At 38.8% G+C, this 19,958-nt stretch overlaps 1 protein-coding gene across 1 annotated transcript; it reads left to right on the plus strand.

Annotated features, from left to right (window-relative positions):
• Positions 1 to 19,002: 19,002 nt before the first annotated feature.
• Positions 19,003 to 19,695, plus strand: LOC149139290 (uncharacterized). The gene has a single exon (XM_089450671.1). The coding sequence runs from the start codon at positions 19,003 to 19,005 to the stop codon at positions 19,693 to 19,695; it is 693 nt and encodes a 230-aa protein (XP_089306797.1).
• The last annotated feature ends 263 nt before the right edge of the window (positions 19,696 to 19,958 follow it).

Here is a 19,958-nt window from a genome sequence, read left to right on the forward strand (position 1 = left end):
GTATCGCTGCAACTTAGTGACTGTCTGGAACCATATTTCAATATAGTTGTGATGCCCTTGGTCCACTTACTGATTTGGATAATCTTGGATGTCATATTCTTCCATGAAATTCAAATCTTCTTCTTCCTTTTTATTATTCTCTTGAACACATAGAGGATCTGATGGTGAACATGAAAGAAATTTCTAAATCTCTGATTCTGATGTTTGGTCTTCGTCAAGTGCAACCCATGATTCTTTGGTCTTCTAATTTGAATCTTCTTTTTCTGCATGTTTTCCTTCAATGACATCAAGAGAAGCTCATTTTTGTGATACTCTTCCTGAGCTAAGATGAATACCATTTAAATCAAGAGGAGATGTTTGGAGTGTTTTACCTCAGCATTATAAGTGGGCTAAGCTACTTCATTGTGTGGGTTCGGAAATGGTGGTACAGTTAATTGAGTGGGAGTGGATATTTGAGATGGATGTGGTTGGAGTTGTGGTTGTGGTGTAGGTGGATGGTAGGGATAACATGGAGTTGAGTATGTAGGATATTGAGGAAAATATTGAGGATATTGTGGATGGATCCCATAAGTTCCTTGCCAACCTTGTTTCCAAGATTGGTTTTGGGGTTGAGATGACCAAGGTTTCCAAGGAAAGGGTGTGTTACAATTACTTTGAGATGGATGTGCATTAGCTTGAAATTTTTAATTAGCCTCTTGCATCATATCAGGTTGAATAGATTGCCATGGTCCTCTTCAAGCTACATAACATAGTTGCATTGACAATTGACTTTATCCATTGTCCTCTTGGTAAACTTCCTTCAACCTTGGTAATGAGGGGAAATATTTAAAATCATGTGATTCTGCATGGACAACACAAATACCAATATCTTATTTTTTCTCATTTTGTATTCTTAACATTTCTACTTGTTCACTTAGATTGCTAAGAATTTATGTTTTAAAGTTATCAAACAAATTTCCAAGTTTAGCTTGACTTACCGATCTTGATGTTGATTGAATTACCCTTGCCCTTCCTCTTGAAATGTGCTTGCATGTTTCACAAATTTCTTCAAATGATAATTGGTATACATCATCTTTACTCATGAGATCAAGGAGATCAATCCACTCATCCTTAATTGTTCTAAGAAAGAGGTTTTTTAGTATGTCGGATCTTAAATGATGTAGTTTTTCCCTCTTAACATTATACATGAACCTATCTATTAGATCCTCTAGATTCTCATATTCTTTTTGATTCATTCTAAATATTTCTTCTTTAAGATCATGATCTTATATTTTTCTAGAAATATCTTTTGCATCTCACTCCATGATCTTATTGAATTAGTCCATAAACTCATGAACCATTTAAGAGCTCTATCCTTCAATGTTGCCAGAAACAATCTCAATTTTTGAGTGTTTAGTAAATAACCATAATATTTACAAAGGATTTAAAATTCAAAGAGAAAGGTTTCCGGATCCTCTGACCTTAGACCATGAAATTTTGGAAGAAAAGATGGAGGGATGTTCTTCATGTGCACACTACCATCAGTATCTTGAATGGGAAATATGAGAGGATCTTCCTCATTGTCATCATCTCCATCCATTTATTCTACATTCTTTGCCATATCTTCTTCTTCTACCTACAAAATTGGATGGTTATGTGGCTCTTATTGCACCACGTGATCAAATTGGGGGGTGGGTTGGTGTTGGAGAAATTTTTTGTTTTTATGATTGAATGAAAACACTAATGCGATGCACTTTTCTGTTTTTGAAATGAAATATGCCTAATGAAAATATATTTTTTTTGAAAAAAATAAAAATAAATTAATCAACTAGGGAAGAAAACAATGCATACTTTGACACCTCCCCGGTAGGAGCGCCAAAAAGTGATGAACCTCGATATTGCAACAAGAATGTTGCAACTCCCAAGGCTATCAACTTTAATTATCAACCCGACGACCGTACAAACTTAAGAGGTATCGACACTATATGTGCAACATACAATGTGTCCTTCCTTTTATGTCATGATGTAATGGAGTAAATGTAATAAAATGAGATCCTAAACTAATTGTAGAAAACAAAATGCTCAAAATGGAAACCTTAACCTATTGCAAGAAAAAAAATACAAAGAAAGAAACATATTCTAATTACATAGAGAAAATATCATGAATTTAATTTCAATCATTACATTTCAAAGAGTTTAGGTCCATTAACAGAGTTCATTGGATGTGGAAACCATCATTTTATTATCCATTTCATAAATCGTTGTATTAGCCCAAATCGCTGAAATATTTTGCATGTGTAAAGAGACAAGTACTAAGTGGTCTTTAGTCTTCCATAATCATTTATTTAGAGCCTAGGGGTCTTCATTCAACCCTAAGGGACAATAACCAAGATTCTTGAGTGAATCTGGGCAAGTATATACATGTTGGAAGGCTACTACAGGAAATCTTGTAGTTATTACAAGAAACTGCAGAGTTACTACATGAAACTGTAATTCACCAAATGACCAAGAAAAGCAAATCCAAATTGGATTGGATATTTTTTTTTATTGACTAGGATGTCTTAGGTCTCCATTAAAAGTGGAATCACTAAAAAATACCTCTATTAAGCCATGCTAAAAAATAGCAGAAAATTATTAGTATAAAATCTAGAAATTCGAGAACTATTGAGCTAGTTAATATATCAAATGCCTAACCTAATCAAGTGCAAATGCAATGGGGTAATTTCTGTTATTAACTAGAATGTTTTTTGACATAATTCAAGTGGAATCAACTAGATTGAATCTCTTTATCATTCTCTAAAAAATAACATAAATTTACAGTTATTTGCCACAAAGGACTTCTAGAAATCTAGATTTGGGAGTAAGCAAACTAATCCAAGTAACTCAATGATTACTATGACCTTCCAAATCCATTCCAATGATTAAATGATTCTTGTGATCCTACAAAATAACTAAATTCAACCATTTAACTCAATCCTACAACAAGAAATCATTAATACTAAATGCAGAAATAGGAAAAAGACAAGAACAAGAGATGCATGTGAATAAGAGGTGAAAAGAAGAAAATTAAATGATACGAAATGGATTTGAGGCTCTTGGGATGTCCAAGCCCAAGGAAAATCAGAGTCCTATGAAAGAGACCAAGGTTTGGAAGCTGAACATGACACCAACCTTCATTATTTCCATCAATACAATTACATTCCTGCAAAAAATGACAATGGAGCTTCAAAAATACGAGTTCTCTCCACAAGAAGACTAATAAAAATCCACACCTAGAGGAAAATTCGACTTGGCACTTGTGGAGTACTAAAGAAGGTATGTTTTTGGTAATTATTTCAGCATCTTTTCATTAGAACTTACAAACCTTTTGCATCATGAACTAGGTAAATGATAAAGAATTGCAATAAAACCTGTGAGATTAATATGCAGATCAAAAACACTGACAATTGTCATTTTCTTATGCAGGAAGAAGGAAAAACGAAAAACTGTCGTTCCAAAGGAAAGGACAAGGACGGGTTAACCGCTATCCCTTTGACAGGGAACCGTATGCAAACAAGGCAAAACAAATCAAAGTGAATCAGCCCTGGAAAGGAAGTGGAGATATCGGCTCAGCGCAAGAAAGAAAAGAGATAACTGAGGACTAACGGTTCGGCAAATCCCTCAGGATCCTTTGATCCTGAGGGATCGCTGCTTTAGCTATTTTTGCACTGGACATCTCCGCCTTCACCATTATAAAAGGGGCAGCACTGTTAACCTGAAGGTCTGTCGAGTCTGTTATGATGTTTTATGTAATCTCTCCTAAATATTGAAACTTTGATCATCGAGTCTCATTGAGAACAAATCTATTGTAATTCTGTCTTATGCATTAATACAAACTCGGCTACTATTTCATCTCTGAGTCTAGAATAACTTCAAGCGGTGTACCCCTGGAGGCTAAGGGCCCGGCCCTAGAGGACACTTGCTCCTGTACTATTACTTTTGGTTTTTGCGTGGTTTGCTTATCAGCATTATTCGGTAATCTGATATGTTTTGTTAGTTTACATCACACACTCTGTTATGTTCGATTTACTGAAGTTTCTGAAGACAGAACCATTGTATTAACTTTGCAACGTATTACTGTCCCTTTAAGTGTTGATATGATATTGCCGGTCTTTACAGAATACTGTTGCTGTTCAATTACAAAGTATCTGTGCTGTATTCCATTGGTATCACTGAACTCATATTAGGAATTATGTTCTTTGCGATTGTTGAATATATAGACATTGTTGTTCCATTTTGAAATACAGTCGTAATCTTTATAATTGAGATTGATAACTGGTTTACCAAGATCAGGTTACTATTAAGGTGTGTCGTGTGCATATATGTATGGTTTTCAGGCGCTATTCTATAATCTATCATTAATCAGTGTTGTTCCATTTTTGCGTGTTGTTCAATTCGTCCTTAAAAGTGAAGGATTTCCATTTGATTCCTATAGGACACGATTATTGCATTTGATCTTGTAGACTAAGGCGTTGTTGTTTATTAGACTCAGTTGCTGTTACAGTTTCTTGTTTGTTGTTCCATTTCAGATTTGTTGTTCTATTTCTTATTTGTTGTTCTATTTCTTATCTGTCGTTCCATTTCTTGTCATTTGCATTATTGTTATTTTTGGTGTGAAGAACGATCTAAGACTGTAGTGGGCATCGACATTTACTGTCTGGTCCCCAGATCCATGATCTGTTCTCTGATTTCCTTTGATCCCATCAGTTTATAAAGGGACAAGTTATTGCTACTAAACCCTTGACTGATAAATTTCTTAGTTTTCTGAATGTGTGGTTTAGTCTTTCAAAGTAGTTTGTTGTAAACTAGCATCCATTTACTCTTGTATTTTTTGAGCATTGTACTACTAGTATTACTCTGGCAAATGATAGCCTCAGACTGAGACACTCTTTGAAATAACAAAACGTTCCTAGATTGACAAACTAATGTGAGGTAATTAGAGGTGAAAGAGACCCTTTTTATAGCTCGACATTTTGGCGTCGTTGCCGGGGAAAGAGTGTAGCCATTTGTTCCTTTTCAGAGTAGTGTAAGAACCTGCTAGGGAAGAATTGGGTTTTAAAAATGGAAGGTAAGAACCTACGTGTGGAGCATGTAACAGCCCTGCTCCCCTACCCGCTTTCCTACAGATTTGCTGTTGTTTTGTTTGGATAGAACCTAGCAGTTGATTTGTGTGCATGACTAAGCAGAAAAAGCCAAAAAAGAATCCCAAACCTCTACCCAAGCCAAAAAAATCTAAGGGGCCGGTGACCCTTGGCCGATCAACCTTCATAGACGAAATCTTTAAGAAAGCAGAATCTCAGCCTTCAGTAGGACCCAAAAAATTTATCTCTAGACAGCCTGCTAGTTCCCTTCAGGCCACAGGATCACCATCTGTAGCCTTTGCTGAGGTGCATAGTCAAACTGAAGAGCAAGACTTTCAAGAAATTGAAAATTCTACTCCAGAACTATTGCAAGAAGGGAATTTCAGCAATCTTTGTGAAGGAGGAGGAGAGACAGGGGAAACTGAGGAACCAAGGCCTCCTCTTGGGTCAACTCAACCATTGAACAGCCCAGACAAGGGAAGTGCTACAAAAATCATTTTTGAAGAAACTCAATCTCCTCAGACATTAGGCACTCTCATTATCCCAGATAGAGGAAGTGCTATCAAAACCATTCCTGTTAAAGCCATTCCCTCTCAACCTAGGAATACCCTCCTAGATATCCCAGAAGGTTATTGGCATATATTCGACCAAATGGCTCAAAATCAGCCAAACACCCAAACCTCTACATTGCAATACCTCATAGTGGATACTGCAGCAAATGCGCCTATGAAAACAATCCCTCTTCAACATATCCCTACATTCCATGGTCTTACATCAGAAGATCCGGATGCATTTCTATTTGAGTTCGATGTGCTGTGTAGGGGATATGATTACACCACCGACCCCCAGAAACTGAAATTATTTCCCTCTACATTAAAAGGGGTTGCCTTAAGATGGTTTATGGGATTAGGTGGCGAGGTTATAAATAAATGGGATCAAATGAAAGAATCTTTTCTAAAAAAATATCAGGACTATTGCAGGTCTAGAGAACTGAAGGACGAAATATTCCAGATGGTAGCTAGACCAAATGAAAAATTAGAGGAGTATGTGGAACGTTTTCAATATAATCTTCAAAGATCTCCTTATGCATCACTACCTTTACCTGATAATGTGTTGAAAACAGCATTAATTAGGGGCATGAAGGAACTATGGATTGAAACATTAAACATTAAGGGAAAAGGAGATATTTATCAGGAAAATTTTGCTGACATTATTGATTTATGTATCAGGAGCTCAAGAGGCAGCACAAGATTAAAACCGCCAGAACATGATCGATTTGTAAGAGATAATAAAATTTCAACAGAAGGAGTAACGCGTGCAGAAATTGGAAATTTATTGGAAAATTTTAAAACTGATATACTAGGGACGCTAAGTACCCAATTTGATATTATGCAGGCCAAACAAAAGCAAATGGAGGCAGAACAGAATTTAGCGATCTTTTGTCCTCGATGCAGGAAGAAACATAGCCATAAGGAATGTCCACTAGATGCAGCCCAAACATGTGCTATCTGCACAAAAGATCACCTTACGGAAAGTTGTCCCTCACTTCCCGGATTAAAAGCAGTATATAAGGAATCAGAAGAAGAGCCAGAATCGACGTATCTGCTCAACCAGCGCCGTCAATGGTAGCCGCGATAGTCTGGTATGTTTTCAGACCCAACTTCTCCTTTTCAATCTCCACAGTATAATACTCAACAAAATAATATGTGGCAAAATCAACCTCAACCTTCGTTTCCAAATTGGTCACCATAGTCGTTTCCTTCATCAACCCCGTGGCCGAATCAAGCAAGCCAATCTAGTTGGCCGAATTTTCCCTATGCCCCACCATATTGGCAAAGTAATGCATACCCACCACAATGGACTCCCCCTACTTCACAAAGTCCAGCCTGGCAGATGAACTGGCAAAGACCGATGCATCAGCCAGTAGGAACCATTCCGCTCCCTCAACCTACACTGCCAGCCTTACAACAAAATCCCCAGTCTAATCTAAGACCGCAACTCCCAGCCCAACCCAACCCCAATCCAAATAACATACCGGTCCAATCTGTCCAAATAGTAGAAACATCAGAAATAGGAGCCGATCTAAGGGAGTGTAATGATCTTTAGCTAAGATCTGGACGTATTATTGAAACTCAGGGAGATAAGACAGCCCATGTTGAAAATCAGTTACCCAAAGAACAACTGTCACAAGAGGAGGATGTGAACAAACAACAAACTCATAACCAAGCAACCACATCCTCTCCCCCGTTCCCAGAACGATTAATCATATCTAGGCCTACACAATATCCTGATTTTGACATTCTGGGAGAGTTACAAAATTTGTACATAAAAATTCCATTCCTCCAAGCAATTCAAGACATTCCGATATATGCAAAGACTATCAAATAATTGTGTGTAAAGAAACCAAGGAGGAATATAGCAAACAATCCAAGAGTCCAAGTAGTTGGCACTCTATCTGACTTATTATTAGGAAAAGAAACACCCATTAAATACGAAGACCCGGGAAATCCAACAGTCACCGTACAAATTTATGGTCAAACTTTCCCCAATGCCTTAGTTGATCTAGGAGCAGCAATTAACATCTTAACAACTACTACTTGCCAAACGCTAGGCATTACATCTGTAGAACCCACCTCTACCTTACTAGAACTGGCCGACCGATCTGTGGTTAGGCTAGAGGGCACACCACATGATGTCATGGTATCTATTGACTCCTAGGAATATTTGACCGATTTTCTGATAATAAATCCCAGAAGCTGACTTGATGGACATCCATTGATTTTAGGTACACCTTGGCTTGCAACTGCCGATGCCTATATTGGCTGCCGACAAGGGAATATGACTATAACGAGAGGGGCGAATATCAAGAACTTAGCTTTATATCCTCCAGCACAGCCAAGTGTCACAATAATCAAAACTAATAAGCACCATGTATCATACCTTACTAATAACATTAGATCTCCATTAACTATACAAGAGGCACTTGATTTTAAAGACCAAACAGAAGACGATGCCATTAATAATTTTATTAGTCAAACTGAACTCAGATCCCGCACACAATGTCACATGATAGAGGCAGCCTTCGATAACGAATTAGAAGAAGATCCTCTTAAAGATATACATGATCAAACAATACCTGTTACCTTTGTTGCAAATAGTAAAGTTGTGGAAATTGAACCGGGAAAAACCTTAAACATTAATGCCAACCTCACCTCCGAACAAGAAACGAAGCTCATCCATTTATTAAGGAAATATAAAGAAGCATTTGCATGGGACTACCCTGATATGAAAGGAATTGACCCCCAATTATGTACACACCACATTTACATAGAAAAAGATGTGAGACCTGTTCGCCAACCTCAAAGGAGACTTAACCCTCATCTAAAAGATGTGGTAAAAGCTGAACTTCAAAAACTTTTAGATGTCAATTTCATCTATCCTATCTCTGATAGTAAATGGGTCTCTCTGCTTGTGGTGGTACCAAAAAAGAATGGGAAATGGAGAATTTGTGTGGACTACAGAGAACTAAATAAAGCAACACAAAAAGACCACTTCCCTCTCCCATTCATCGATCAAGTATTAGACACTTTGGCAGGAAAGAAATTCTTTTCTTTCCTAGATGGCTTCAGTGGATACAATCAGATTCAGATTGCCCCTGAAGACCAAGACAAAACCACTTTTACTTGTCCTTGGGGAACATTTGCCTACAGAGTTCTACCTTTTGGCTTATGCAATGCTCCTGCAACATTCCAAAGGGCTATCCTCAGTATTTTTGCAGACTTAATAAATGAAGGACTTGAAGTATACATGGATGACTTTACACCATACGGAGACGATTTTGATCCAGCATTGGATACACTGGAAAAAGTCCTACAACGCTGCATTGCTACCAGGCTTTGTTTAAGCCATGAAAAATGCTATATGATGATGACTGAAGGACTTATTCTAGGACACTATATTTCAGCAGCTGGCATTCAGGTAGACCTAGCCAAAATCCAAATAATTTTGCTTATTCCCACTCCTACCACTCAAATGGAGGTACGCAGTTTTCTTTGATTTTCTGGTTATTATAGGAGGTTTATAGAACATTTTTCGCATATTGCTACACCCTTGTATGCACTAACAGGTAATGTTGATTTTATTTGGACAGAAAAATGTGAACGTGCTTTCCAGGATCTGAAGAAGCTTGTGTCCACAGCCCCAGTCCTTCGAGGACCAAATTGGGATTTGTCATTTCATATATCATTTGATGCCTCAGATACAACCATTGGAGCAGTATTGGGGCAGGAAGAGGACAAAAAACCATATGCAATTTATTATATTAGCAAAAACTTATCCCCTACTGAACTAAATTACATTGTTACTGAAAAATAATTTCAAGCTGTAATACATGCTGTCAATAAGTTCAGACATTACATTACTAGATATTCTGTTATCTTGTATACAGATCATTCTCCCATAAAATATTTAGCAAACAAGCCTATCACGAATGGCAGAATAACTAGATGGCTGATTTTAGTGCAGGAATTTGATATTACAATCAAGGATCGACCTGGAAGAGAAAATCTTGTAGCCGATTTTCTCTCAAGAATGCTAAAGCCAATTGATGCAACAGCAGTTGAAGATCAATTTCCAGATGAGCATCTGTTTGCTGTTGCTGTTAAAACGCCCTGGTATGCTGATGTTTCCAATTACCTAGTAGTAGGTAAACTACCGAAACATCTAACCCCTAATGAGCGGAAACAGATTGTTCAGCGGAGTGCTCGATTCTCTTGGGTTGGAGGCTACCTGTTCCACACAGGGGCAGATATGCATATCAGAAGATGCGTTCGCGAAGATGAAATCTTTGAAATTTTAAAAGCCTGCCATGACGGACCATGTGGCGAACATTTCGCCGATCGCAGAACTAGACACAAGGTGTTGCAAACAAGGTATTATTGGCCTACAATTTTCAAAGATGCAAAGAAATTCGTCCAAGCTTGTGACAGTTTCCAGAGAGCAGGACGCCCTGGTCAGTCCGATGAGATGCCCCTGAACCCACAGCTAGTCATTGAACCATTCGAACGATGGGCCCTTGATTTCGTTGGACCAATTAACCCACCCTCGAACCAGAAAACATATATTTTGGTGGCAACAGAATATGTCACCAAATGGGTCGAAGCAGAGGCATTGCCGAGAGCTACAGAAGATTCTGTCATACAGTTCTTGTTCCACATATTTGTGCGTTATGGCCTTCCAAGAGATATAATTATAGATGATGGACCACAGTTTGTTGGGAACAAAATAGCCGCAACACTCAAAAACTATCATGTCCAGCATAAAATCACTACTCCATACCACCCACAGGCAAATGGTCAGGTAGAAAGCAACAATAAAATAATAGAAGCAATCCTAACAAAAACCATTGCATCACATAGACGTGATTGGGCTGCCAGACTACCAGAAGCACTATGGGCTTACAGAACAACATGGAGAAGCACCACTGGTTACTCACCTTATCAATTAGTGTTTGGAAAGCAACCCATTTTTCCCATAGAATTCGAAATCCAAACATTGTGAACAGCACAGGAAGTTGGCTTGCATCTAACTGAGGCACAGATTAATCAATTACAACAGATCAATGACCTCGATGAAATCAAGCTCTCTGCACTCCAAAACACTGCATTGATCCAACAGCAGCGAGATAAATGGCATGATGCTCTCATTAAAAATAAAGCCTTCCACGAAGGAGACTGGGCACTTTTGTACGATTCCAGGTTTCAGGACTTTCCTGGGAAACTCCAAACTTGTTGGTTGGGACCATACGAAATCCAGAAGGTACACAACAATGGTATTCTTACTCTAATCACTATTGACGGTTCTGGATATGCCTTCAAGGCAAATGGCCACCGAGTTCGTCTTTATCGCAAACCACTCACTCGGGAGTCCTTCTGTCAGCAGCTACACCAAGACTCTGATATGGAAATTGTGGGGGAGGGAGAGAAGTCTTCCTCACCTGTGATTCATTAAGTCATTTATTTATTTTTACACTTTGTACATAATTTCTTTGTTTTGTTGATTTATTTATGTATTAACACCTTGCTGTTACTTTTCCAAGTAGAAGCAATTTTATTATTTTTTTGTTGTTCCCTTTCTCAAAGGGACAGCATTTCCGTCTTGCTATTCCTTTTTCAAAGGAACAACACCTTTTGGATTATCCATTCATCTTGCTTTAGTTTTGTTCTTTTTCCTTACTTTGTGCTTTTTGTTGTTCCTTTTCCAAAGGAACAGCATTTTTGCTTTCTGTTGTTCCTTTTCCAAAGGAACAAAATTTTTTATTTTTGTTGTTCATTTTCCAAAGGAACGGCATTTGTGTGATCTACTGTTCCTTTTCCAAAGGAACAGCATTTTCGATTTTTGTTGTTCCTTTTCCAAAGGAACGGCATTTGTGTGATCTGATGTTCCTTTTCCAAAGGAACAACATTTTTTATTTTTGTTGTTCCTTTTCCAAAGGAACGGCATTTGTGTGTTCTGTTGTTCCTTTTCCAAAGGAACAGCATTTTCGATTTTTGTTGTTCCTTTTCCAAAGGAACGGCATTTGGGTTTCTGCTGTTCCTTCTCCAAAGGAATAGCATTTTCGATTTTTTGTTGTTCCTTTTCCAAAGGAACGGCATTTATGCTTTCTACTCTTCCTTTTTCCAAAAGGAACACCACTTGTATTCTTTTGCTCTTCCTTTTTGAAATAGCAACATCCTCGTATTCCTTTTACTTATGCTTGCTCCCCTTGCTGTTTTAAATTTAGGATGCTTACTGTTCCTGTTCTTTCAAGTCTTTTGGAATACAGCTATGCACTTATGCAATGGATACAAAATCACAACATACTGAAATCGGTGAATTATAAAATCGCTATTTTTATAAGAAATTGCTCTAAATTGGTAAGAGGACAGAGGAAAGGACACTTTTACCCATTATCTTTTGCTGTCATTATTCCACTAACTCTGCTCTAATTGGTCATCTTTATCATGTTGGTTCTTTTTAATCCTCTTTGATTATTATTTAGGAATAAGAGCAAAGGGGTTTATATCTTCCTATTGAGATGTTAAGACTTCTTCCACCATTCTTACTCTTAAGGAGTGTTGAACCACCCTTTGTGTATCAATCGGAAAGTATTTTATGAAAAGAAAAAAAAAGAGCAAACTGACTTTTTTATATAAGCTGTCAAATACAGGATAGGGGGTCTCATTAAGAGCCAGCCTACCATGATCATGAGGAAGAAAGTGAAGTGGCATTCCCACTATGGCACCACACCAGGGATATGGTCCAAAAGGTATATCAAATAAAAGAACCCTTGGAACAGGAGGTCTCATCACGAGCCGGCCTGCCCACTTTTCACTCCTTCCTCATGAATGGCATTATGGCTAACTGGTCACCAAGCCAGCATAATGGCCTACATTTTGACATCACACAGCATTTCCTAAGCATACACAAAGGATCATGGTTCCATGGGTGAAATAAAAAACTCTGCCAAGGTTATGGACACCTGTCGATAGCAGAGCACTATTAATGGCATTGAAGTCACATTATTTACACCAATAGGTAGGTATCAACACCCTTCTGTTTCTTATGCCTTAGTAATAAATCACATAAATGTATATTATTTCCTGAACCATACAACGCATGAAAATCTATTATCACCAATCATGACAGAACAATTGACAATGACCGCATGAGACTCGGTATGCACGACAAATGTCCTATCCTCCTAGTCTCGCATCATATCACAGCAGTCTCTTACGTATTAAGCGATCCAACTTTACACCTCAATTTCGGTAATCTGCTACTTTTGTAAACATGGCATATTGCTATACGTTGTTCCTTTATGACTCTGCTTTAGAACAGAATGGCACACCGCTCCTTTATTTGACGGCCGGGACAGCCCATCACATTGCGGGGGGGAGGTTAACCTCATCATTTCCTAGATTACGTGTCAGACCGCTATTCGGGAAATTGAGTACTTGGGGATAGCACGGCTCAACGGTGTACTATTTTTTTATTTGTGTATGGCCTGCTATTCCTAAACCATTTCCATAGTATGCTCTGCGGCATATGTAAAACCCTTTAGATTGTGAACGAGTCCTGCGTCTGTCGGCCTCTTTGTGTTTTAACAGTTGTTGTTCCATTGTCAAATTCTGAGATTTTACAGTGAAACCATAAACATGGGAGGAAGATCGATTCGGAGAGAACCACAGGTGTTAAAAGTCTCTAATGCTACACGAGAAATCCTGGCAAGAGCAGGGTGGCTAACTTATCTCAATCGCTTACAGGAATCCAACGAGACTGTAGCAAATGCATTCTTGCAGAATTTGCAAGAGGATCACTCCACAGTGAGGGGGAGACACATAGCAGTCACCGATGACATAATCGCAGAGGTCTCGGGACTGCCAGCCGCTGGACCTGTATGGACGTTAAAGAAGGAAAGATTGCAGAAGATCATAGAAACCTTCCAAGAGGAAGGCCAGAGCCTGACAATTAGAGGAAAGGGGGTTCTACCAGTAGCATTAGGAGAACCGTGGGTGGAATTGGCAAAGACCATTCAAAGCTACATCACCTGTGAAGGAAGAAAAGACGTGGTAAGACCACAACACCTCAAACTCTTAGCTGTATTAAAACAAAAATGCTCTGTAAATTTACCTGCATTTTTGAATTCATTACTTCATGACGTTGCACAGAGCATGAAAAAGGCACAGCATGTAGAATCAGTTGTTAGTCATCATGGGTTGATACGGTTAATAGTTAGTCATAGCCTTACCCAGCAGCAGAGCAGCTGGGAAGAGTTAATTGCCATGATAGATGGAGGATTGACCACACCATCCCCAAAACTTAAACATGCCACCAGTACACTTGAGCATCCAAAAAAACGAAGGAAATCGGTCTGACTAGCACGGCTAAAGGGAAGGAAGGAAAAATCCCAAGGAGATACCAGCCAACCAGTAGAGATAGACGATACAGGGGATGAGCAACCCCCACAATTAGAAGGAGAGGAAAATGAGAAAGAAGTGCAGGAAAATGAGGAAGGAGAAATGCAGGAAAATGAGGAAGAAGAGGTGCAGGAAAATGAGGAAGAAGAAGTGCAGGAAAACGAGGAAGGAGAAACAGAGGAAGAAACTGAACAACCTGAGCAGGAGGAGGAAACGGAACAGCAGGAAGGCAGCACATTGCAGAATCCATTGAGAGAAGATGAATTGGCCAAAATCTTGGCCAATATGGGCGAATATGGCCAACCTTCCAACCCACCAGATCTCCATGCTGAAGAAGAACCAAAAGAACACTCTGCTCAGGAAAGAAATGCACCTGAAGAATTACATACCGAGGAAGTAGAAGAGGAGAGTCAGCCTGTTCATGATGAAAATATGACAAGAGAGAGAAGTGATGCAGAACAGGAACAATCCGTTCCTAGCCAGACGACACTAGAAGAAATTCTGGAAGAAGGGGGGGCAGAAAAGGAAGTCACCCAAGAAATAACAGAACCAGCTAGGGTTCTTGCCCCGGAGCAACCAGAGCAGAGCAACAAAGAAGCACCCCAGAGAGAAAATCAGGGAATTGATCCAGGTCATAGTCCAGGCCACAGTGAACAGTCTGTTGTTCCTTCTAAGGAAATCGAGGAAATTAAGAAATTACAGAAAGAACAGCAAAGACTACTGAATGTAATAGTTTAGCTTCGACAGCAGATCAGGATTTTGAAAGCAAGGAAAAGGGTAAAAAAGGACTTTGGGAGGGAAACATGCAACCACTCCAACAAAACCCCTCAAAAAAAAGGATCGGGGGACCAGAGTCCATCTTGATGTTCAAAACCCTGTTGAAAGCAGGCTGATGTTCCAAATATTGTTGAGGAACAGTCTGTTGTTCAAAATCAAAAGGAACAACAGTTGACTGTTACCCATGTTTAAATACAAACGGATGATATATTAACCTGCGATAAAGAAATCCAGACAGAGGCACCACCCTCGGGAGTGATACGGGCCATGAACACAAGACAACGCAATAGGAAAATTCAGGTAAATCTCCCAGTCTCCACCACCGTATGGGAAAGTGATCCGAGAACAGTGACCCTACAAGAGGGTTTGACGCAAGCTCAGCTATCAGCAGAAAAGCTCATAGAGCAAACGGTCCCTCGATAAAGGTATGAAGAGCTACAGCAACAGCTAAGGAATGTCAATCTATCCGAAAGCCAGGCCTTTGAAGGGTGGCGAAGGGAAGAAGAAAAAGTCACGAAGGTAACTCGTAGGTTAGATATAGTTATCAAGCAGATGGATACCTTATGTTCTTTGTACAATGACGTCCTAGCATGTAGAGCCCCTGCTAAGAATTATGCCTTGTTTTTAATGGAACGATATTTGCAATTGAAAATAAAGGTTGTTAAAGCAAGTGCTCCTATACAAATTAATACCATCGATGATTTTATAAACTGTTGTAAGCATTAAGGGGTAAAAGTTCAAAGACTACTGTGTGAGTTTTATTTGCATAACCTTGTATTAGACCAGGAGACCGAGCTGAACCCTGGTCCTTTTGTTGGGGATATCCAATTGCAGGCATTTATTTCATTTGGGGTTAATCAAATTAAATGGCTAAAAGCCTATAATTCTTTCCAAAGGCAAGAAAACGGATTAGATTTGTGGGTAAGAGCTGAGCCTAGGGATCCAATACAGTTGTGGATAAAACATAGGAACCTCATGAAGACTCTAGGTGTAATTGAAGCATTAGGACCCATTCACACAACAATCAATCGGCAGGGAATAGAATACTTTCTCACTATTAAAGACCTTACCATTAAAGCGGCTAAATTTCGATATCAGATCTCTAATCCGAATATCCAACTCATGGAACCATTTAAGTATGAAAATTTTAAGTTAGCCGCCAGCCGCTTACACCTCTATGGCGAAGTCATTTTGAGGGCAGGGCCATCCTGGTTAGGATATAGGTTCCGAAGTCCAATCATTTGGCACCCTGCACCTAGATACCAAGCCCTGTATGAGATGCCTGAGGGTTAGACAGGCCATTTCTTTGAACACCTAGTTATGCATCATGGCTGTAGACCTCCACATGAGATTCCATCTCCAGCCTACTCTCTCACTGCCTTACATGTCAACTACAATGTTTTCATGAGGGCATGAAAAAAGGTAAGCAAGGGGGTGTGTGGAGTACTAAAGAAGGTATGTTTTGGTAATTATTTCAACATCTTTTCATTAGAACTTACAAACCTTTTGCATCATGAACTAGGTAAATGATAAAGAATTGCAATAAAACCTGTGAGATTAATATGCAGATCAAAAACGCTGAAAATTGTCATTTTCTTATGCAGGAAGAAGGAAAAACGAAAAACTGTCATTCCAAAGGAAAGGACAAGGACGGGTTAACCACTGTCCCTTTGACGGGGAACCATATGCAAACAAGGCAAAACAAATCAAAGCAAATCATCCCTGGAAAGGAAGTGGAGATATCGGCTCGGTGCAAGAAAGAAAAGAGATAACTGAGGACTAACAGTTCGGCGAATCCCTCGGGATCATTTGATCCTGAGGGATCGCTGCTTTAACTATTTTTGCACCTAGACATCTCCGCCTTTACCATTATAAAAGGGGCAGCACTTTTAGCCCGAAAGGGTCTGTCGAGTCTGTTATGATGTTTTATGTAATCTCTCCTAAGGATTGAAACTTTGATCATCGAGTCTCGTTGAGAACTGATCTACTGTAATTCTGTCTTATGCATTAATACAGACTCAGTTGCTATTTCATCTCTGAGTCTGGAATAAATTCAAGCGGTGTACCCCTGGAGGCTAAGGGCCCGGCCCTGGAGGACACTTGCTCCTGTACTATTACTTTTGGTTTTTGTGTGGTTTGCTTATCAGCATTATTCGGTAATCTGAAATGTTTTGGTAGTTTACATCACACACTCTGTTATGTTCGATTTACTGAAGTTTCTGAAGACAAAACCATTGTATTAACTTTGCAACGTATTACTGTCCCTTTAAGTGTTGATATGATATTGTCGGTCTTTACAGAATATTGTTGTTGTTCAATTACAAAGTATCTGTGTTGTATTCCATTGGTATCACTGAACTCATCTTAGGAATTATGTTCTTTGCGATTGTTGAATCTATAGACATTGTTGTTCCATTCTGAAATACAGTCGTAATCTTTATAACTGAGATTGATAACTGGTTTACCAAGATCAGGTTACTATTAAGGTGTGTCGTGTGCATATATGTATGGTTTTCAAGCGTTGTTCTATAATCTATCATTAATCAGTGTTGTTCCATTTTTGCGTGTTGTTCAATTCGTCCTTAAAAGTGAAGGATTGCCATTTGATTCCTGTAGGACACGATTATTGCATTTGATCTTGTAGACTAAGGCGTTGTTGTTTATTAGACTCAATTGCTGTTACAGTTTCCTGTTTGTTGTTCCATTTCAGGTTTGTTGTTCTATTTCTTATTTGTTGTTCTATTTCTTATCTGCCATTCCATTTCTTGTCATTTGCATTATTGTTATTTTGGGTGTGAAGAACGATCTAAGACTGTAGTGGGCGTCGACATTTACTGTCTGGTCCCCAGATCCACGATCTGTTCTCTGATTTCCTTTGATCCCATCAGTTTACAAAGGGACGAGTTACTGCTACTGAACCCTTGACTGATAAATTGCTTAGTTTTCTAAATGTGTGGTTTAGTCTTTCAAAGTAGTTTGTTGTAAACTAGCATCCATTTACTCTTGTATTTTTTGAGCACTGTACTACTAGCATTACTCTGGCAAATGATAGCCTCAGACTGAGACACTCTTTGAAATAACAAAACATTCCTGGATTGACAAACTAATGTGAGGTAATTAGAGGTGAAAGAGACCCTTTTTATAGCTCGACGGCACTTATAAAAAATGATTTGGAAGCATTCCCCATGAAAGGAGGGAGATTTCCCACCGAAATCCCTTAATTAGTGGATCTGGTTCCCAATACTAGGAATCTTCAATAAATAATAGGGAACACATTCCTAGATTTTCTCAATCACTGGAGCCCCGGAATCTATGCAATTATTTTTTAATATATTCTTCATTTATTATTTAATATTGATCCTCTTGTAGTAGGGAGCAAGTCCCTAAATTATCTCCTCCAAATCTTCATAATCTGCCCAATATTCTCACAATAATCCACAAAAACAAATAATATTAGGCACAAATATGCAATTATCCATAAACCTTCATAATGAACATATTAAAGTTAAAAATACATTATATAATACAAAAATAGATGTTTAATGTGTTGAAGGATGGCCAAACATGTCTTAATTTATGTCTAATTTAGAGGCCCATCAATATCTTTATTGCCCATATACTAAATCAGTAAATATAAGTGAGCTAATATAATCAGGATAAAATATCCATATTTTTTGTGTAAACCGTATATCTTATGCTCTAAAAGTTGAAGCAAAAAAATAAATCATAATAATATCGTTAATTTGATTAATTCACCTTCAATTTGAGATGCCAAAAATCCCACAATAGTCATTTTTTAATGTCAACGTTTCGAGTCTATACTAAGACTCATCGTCAGGACAAGTTATTTTTAGATAAATTTTCCGATGACAAAAATCTTGCCATGTTGCTAAAAGAAATTGGGAATCTAAAAATGAGGGACAAGGAAAAAGTAAAGGATGGTAATTAGAGGTTTAAACGTTTATTGAATAAGTTCCCTGCCGATGTTCAACGACGTGATTCTATCACCAAATATTATTACACAATTTCCTTGCATACTAATATTTTAGTGTTTGTTGGGGGATCTTGTGAACTAGAAAAACGCTCTCCTCCATTGTTATGCGAATCACGTGACCTAGCCTGGGCTCACGCTGCTCACAACCGCCTTCCAGTAGCCTCTTGCCGCATCAATGGAGCAAATGGACTCTCTAGAAGATGGAGATCCATCATCAGATCATCAACAGGAACATGAAGACTCTGCAAACGCATTTGCATCCCTCATCTCTGCAATGGGACCTCCAAAAAACAGGTCATCATTAACCAAGTTTGTTAAGAGACTGGATGATATTCCTGAGATCTCCCTTCCTCCGAATCTCCCTCGACGAGCAACATTGTCCCTTGCAGAATGTGGCTTGGTTGGCCAGTTCACAGGTTTATGGCCATCACCCAAGTCTGTTCAGAAATGGGTAGAAAGAAACTGGACATCGTCAATCAATGGGAAAATCTCCATAAGGTTTTGTGGAAGAGGGTATTATACCTTCCATTTCGAAACAAAAGAAGATCGTGATTTAATCTTCAGGAATGGCCCATACTTCATGGACATGAGAGGACTATATTTAAACCGATGGACTCCTGATTTTGACCCTGAAATGGATGTCCCCAGCGTTGTGCCAGTATGGGTCAGATTACCACATCTTCCTCTTCACTGTTGGGGAGATGAATCAGTAAAAGCTATTGGGAATGTAGTGGGGAAATACATCGATAGATGTGAACCAAAGAAGAACATGCATGCATGCACTAGGATCTGCGTAAAATTGGACTTAGGGAAAGGCCTCCCGGAAGCAATAAAGATCAAGATCGACCAATGGACACATATAAAATAGCTGGACTACAAACAAATCCCCTTCAAGTGCAAGGTATGTCATGAATACAGTTATTTTGCAAATAGATGTCCAAAAAAGAAAGAAAATGAAAATGCAGAAGAACCGAAAAACAAATGGGAACAAGTCAAGTGGAAGAAATCATCCAACAAACATCCCCTTACTTCCTCATCACAGCCTCAAGCATCCATTGAACCCTCCTCACCCTCACCCAACATAGAAATCTCCTCATCTCTTATAAACCACAATCCCTTTTGTCCCTTGAA

The sequence above is a fragment of the Pinus tabuliformis genome, chromosome X, assembly GCF_031772625.1.
Source record: "Pinus tabuliformis cultivar Carrire ecotype Pingquan chromosome X, CPIR1, whole genome shotgun sequence".
In the NCBI taxonomy this organism is placed as follows: Eukaryota; Viridiplantae; Streptophyta; class Pinopsida; order Pinales; family Pinaceae; genus Pinus; species Pinus tabuliformis.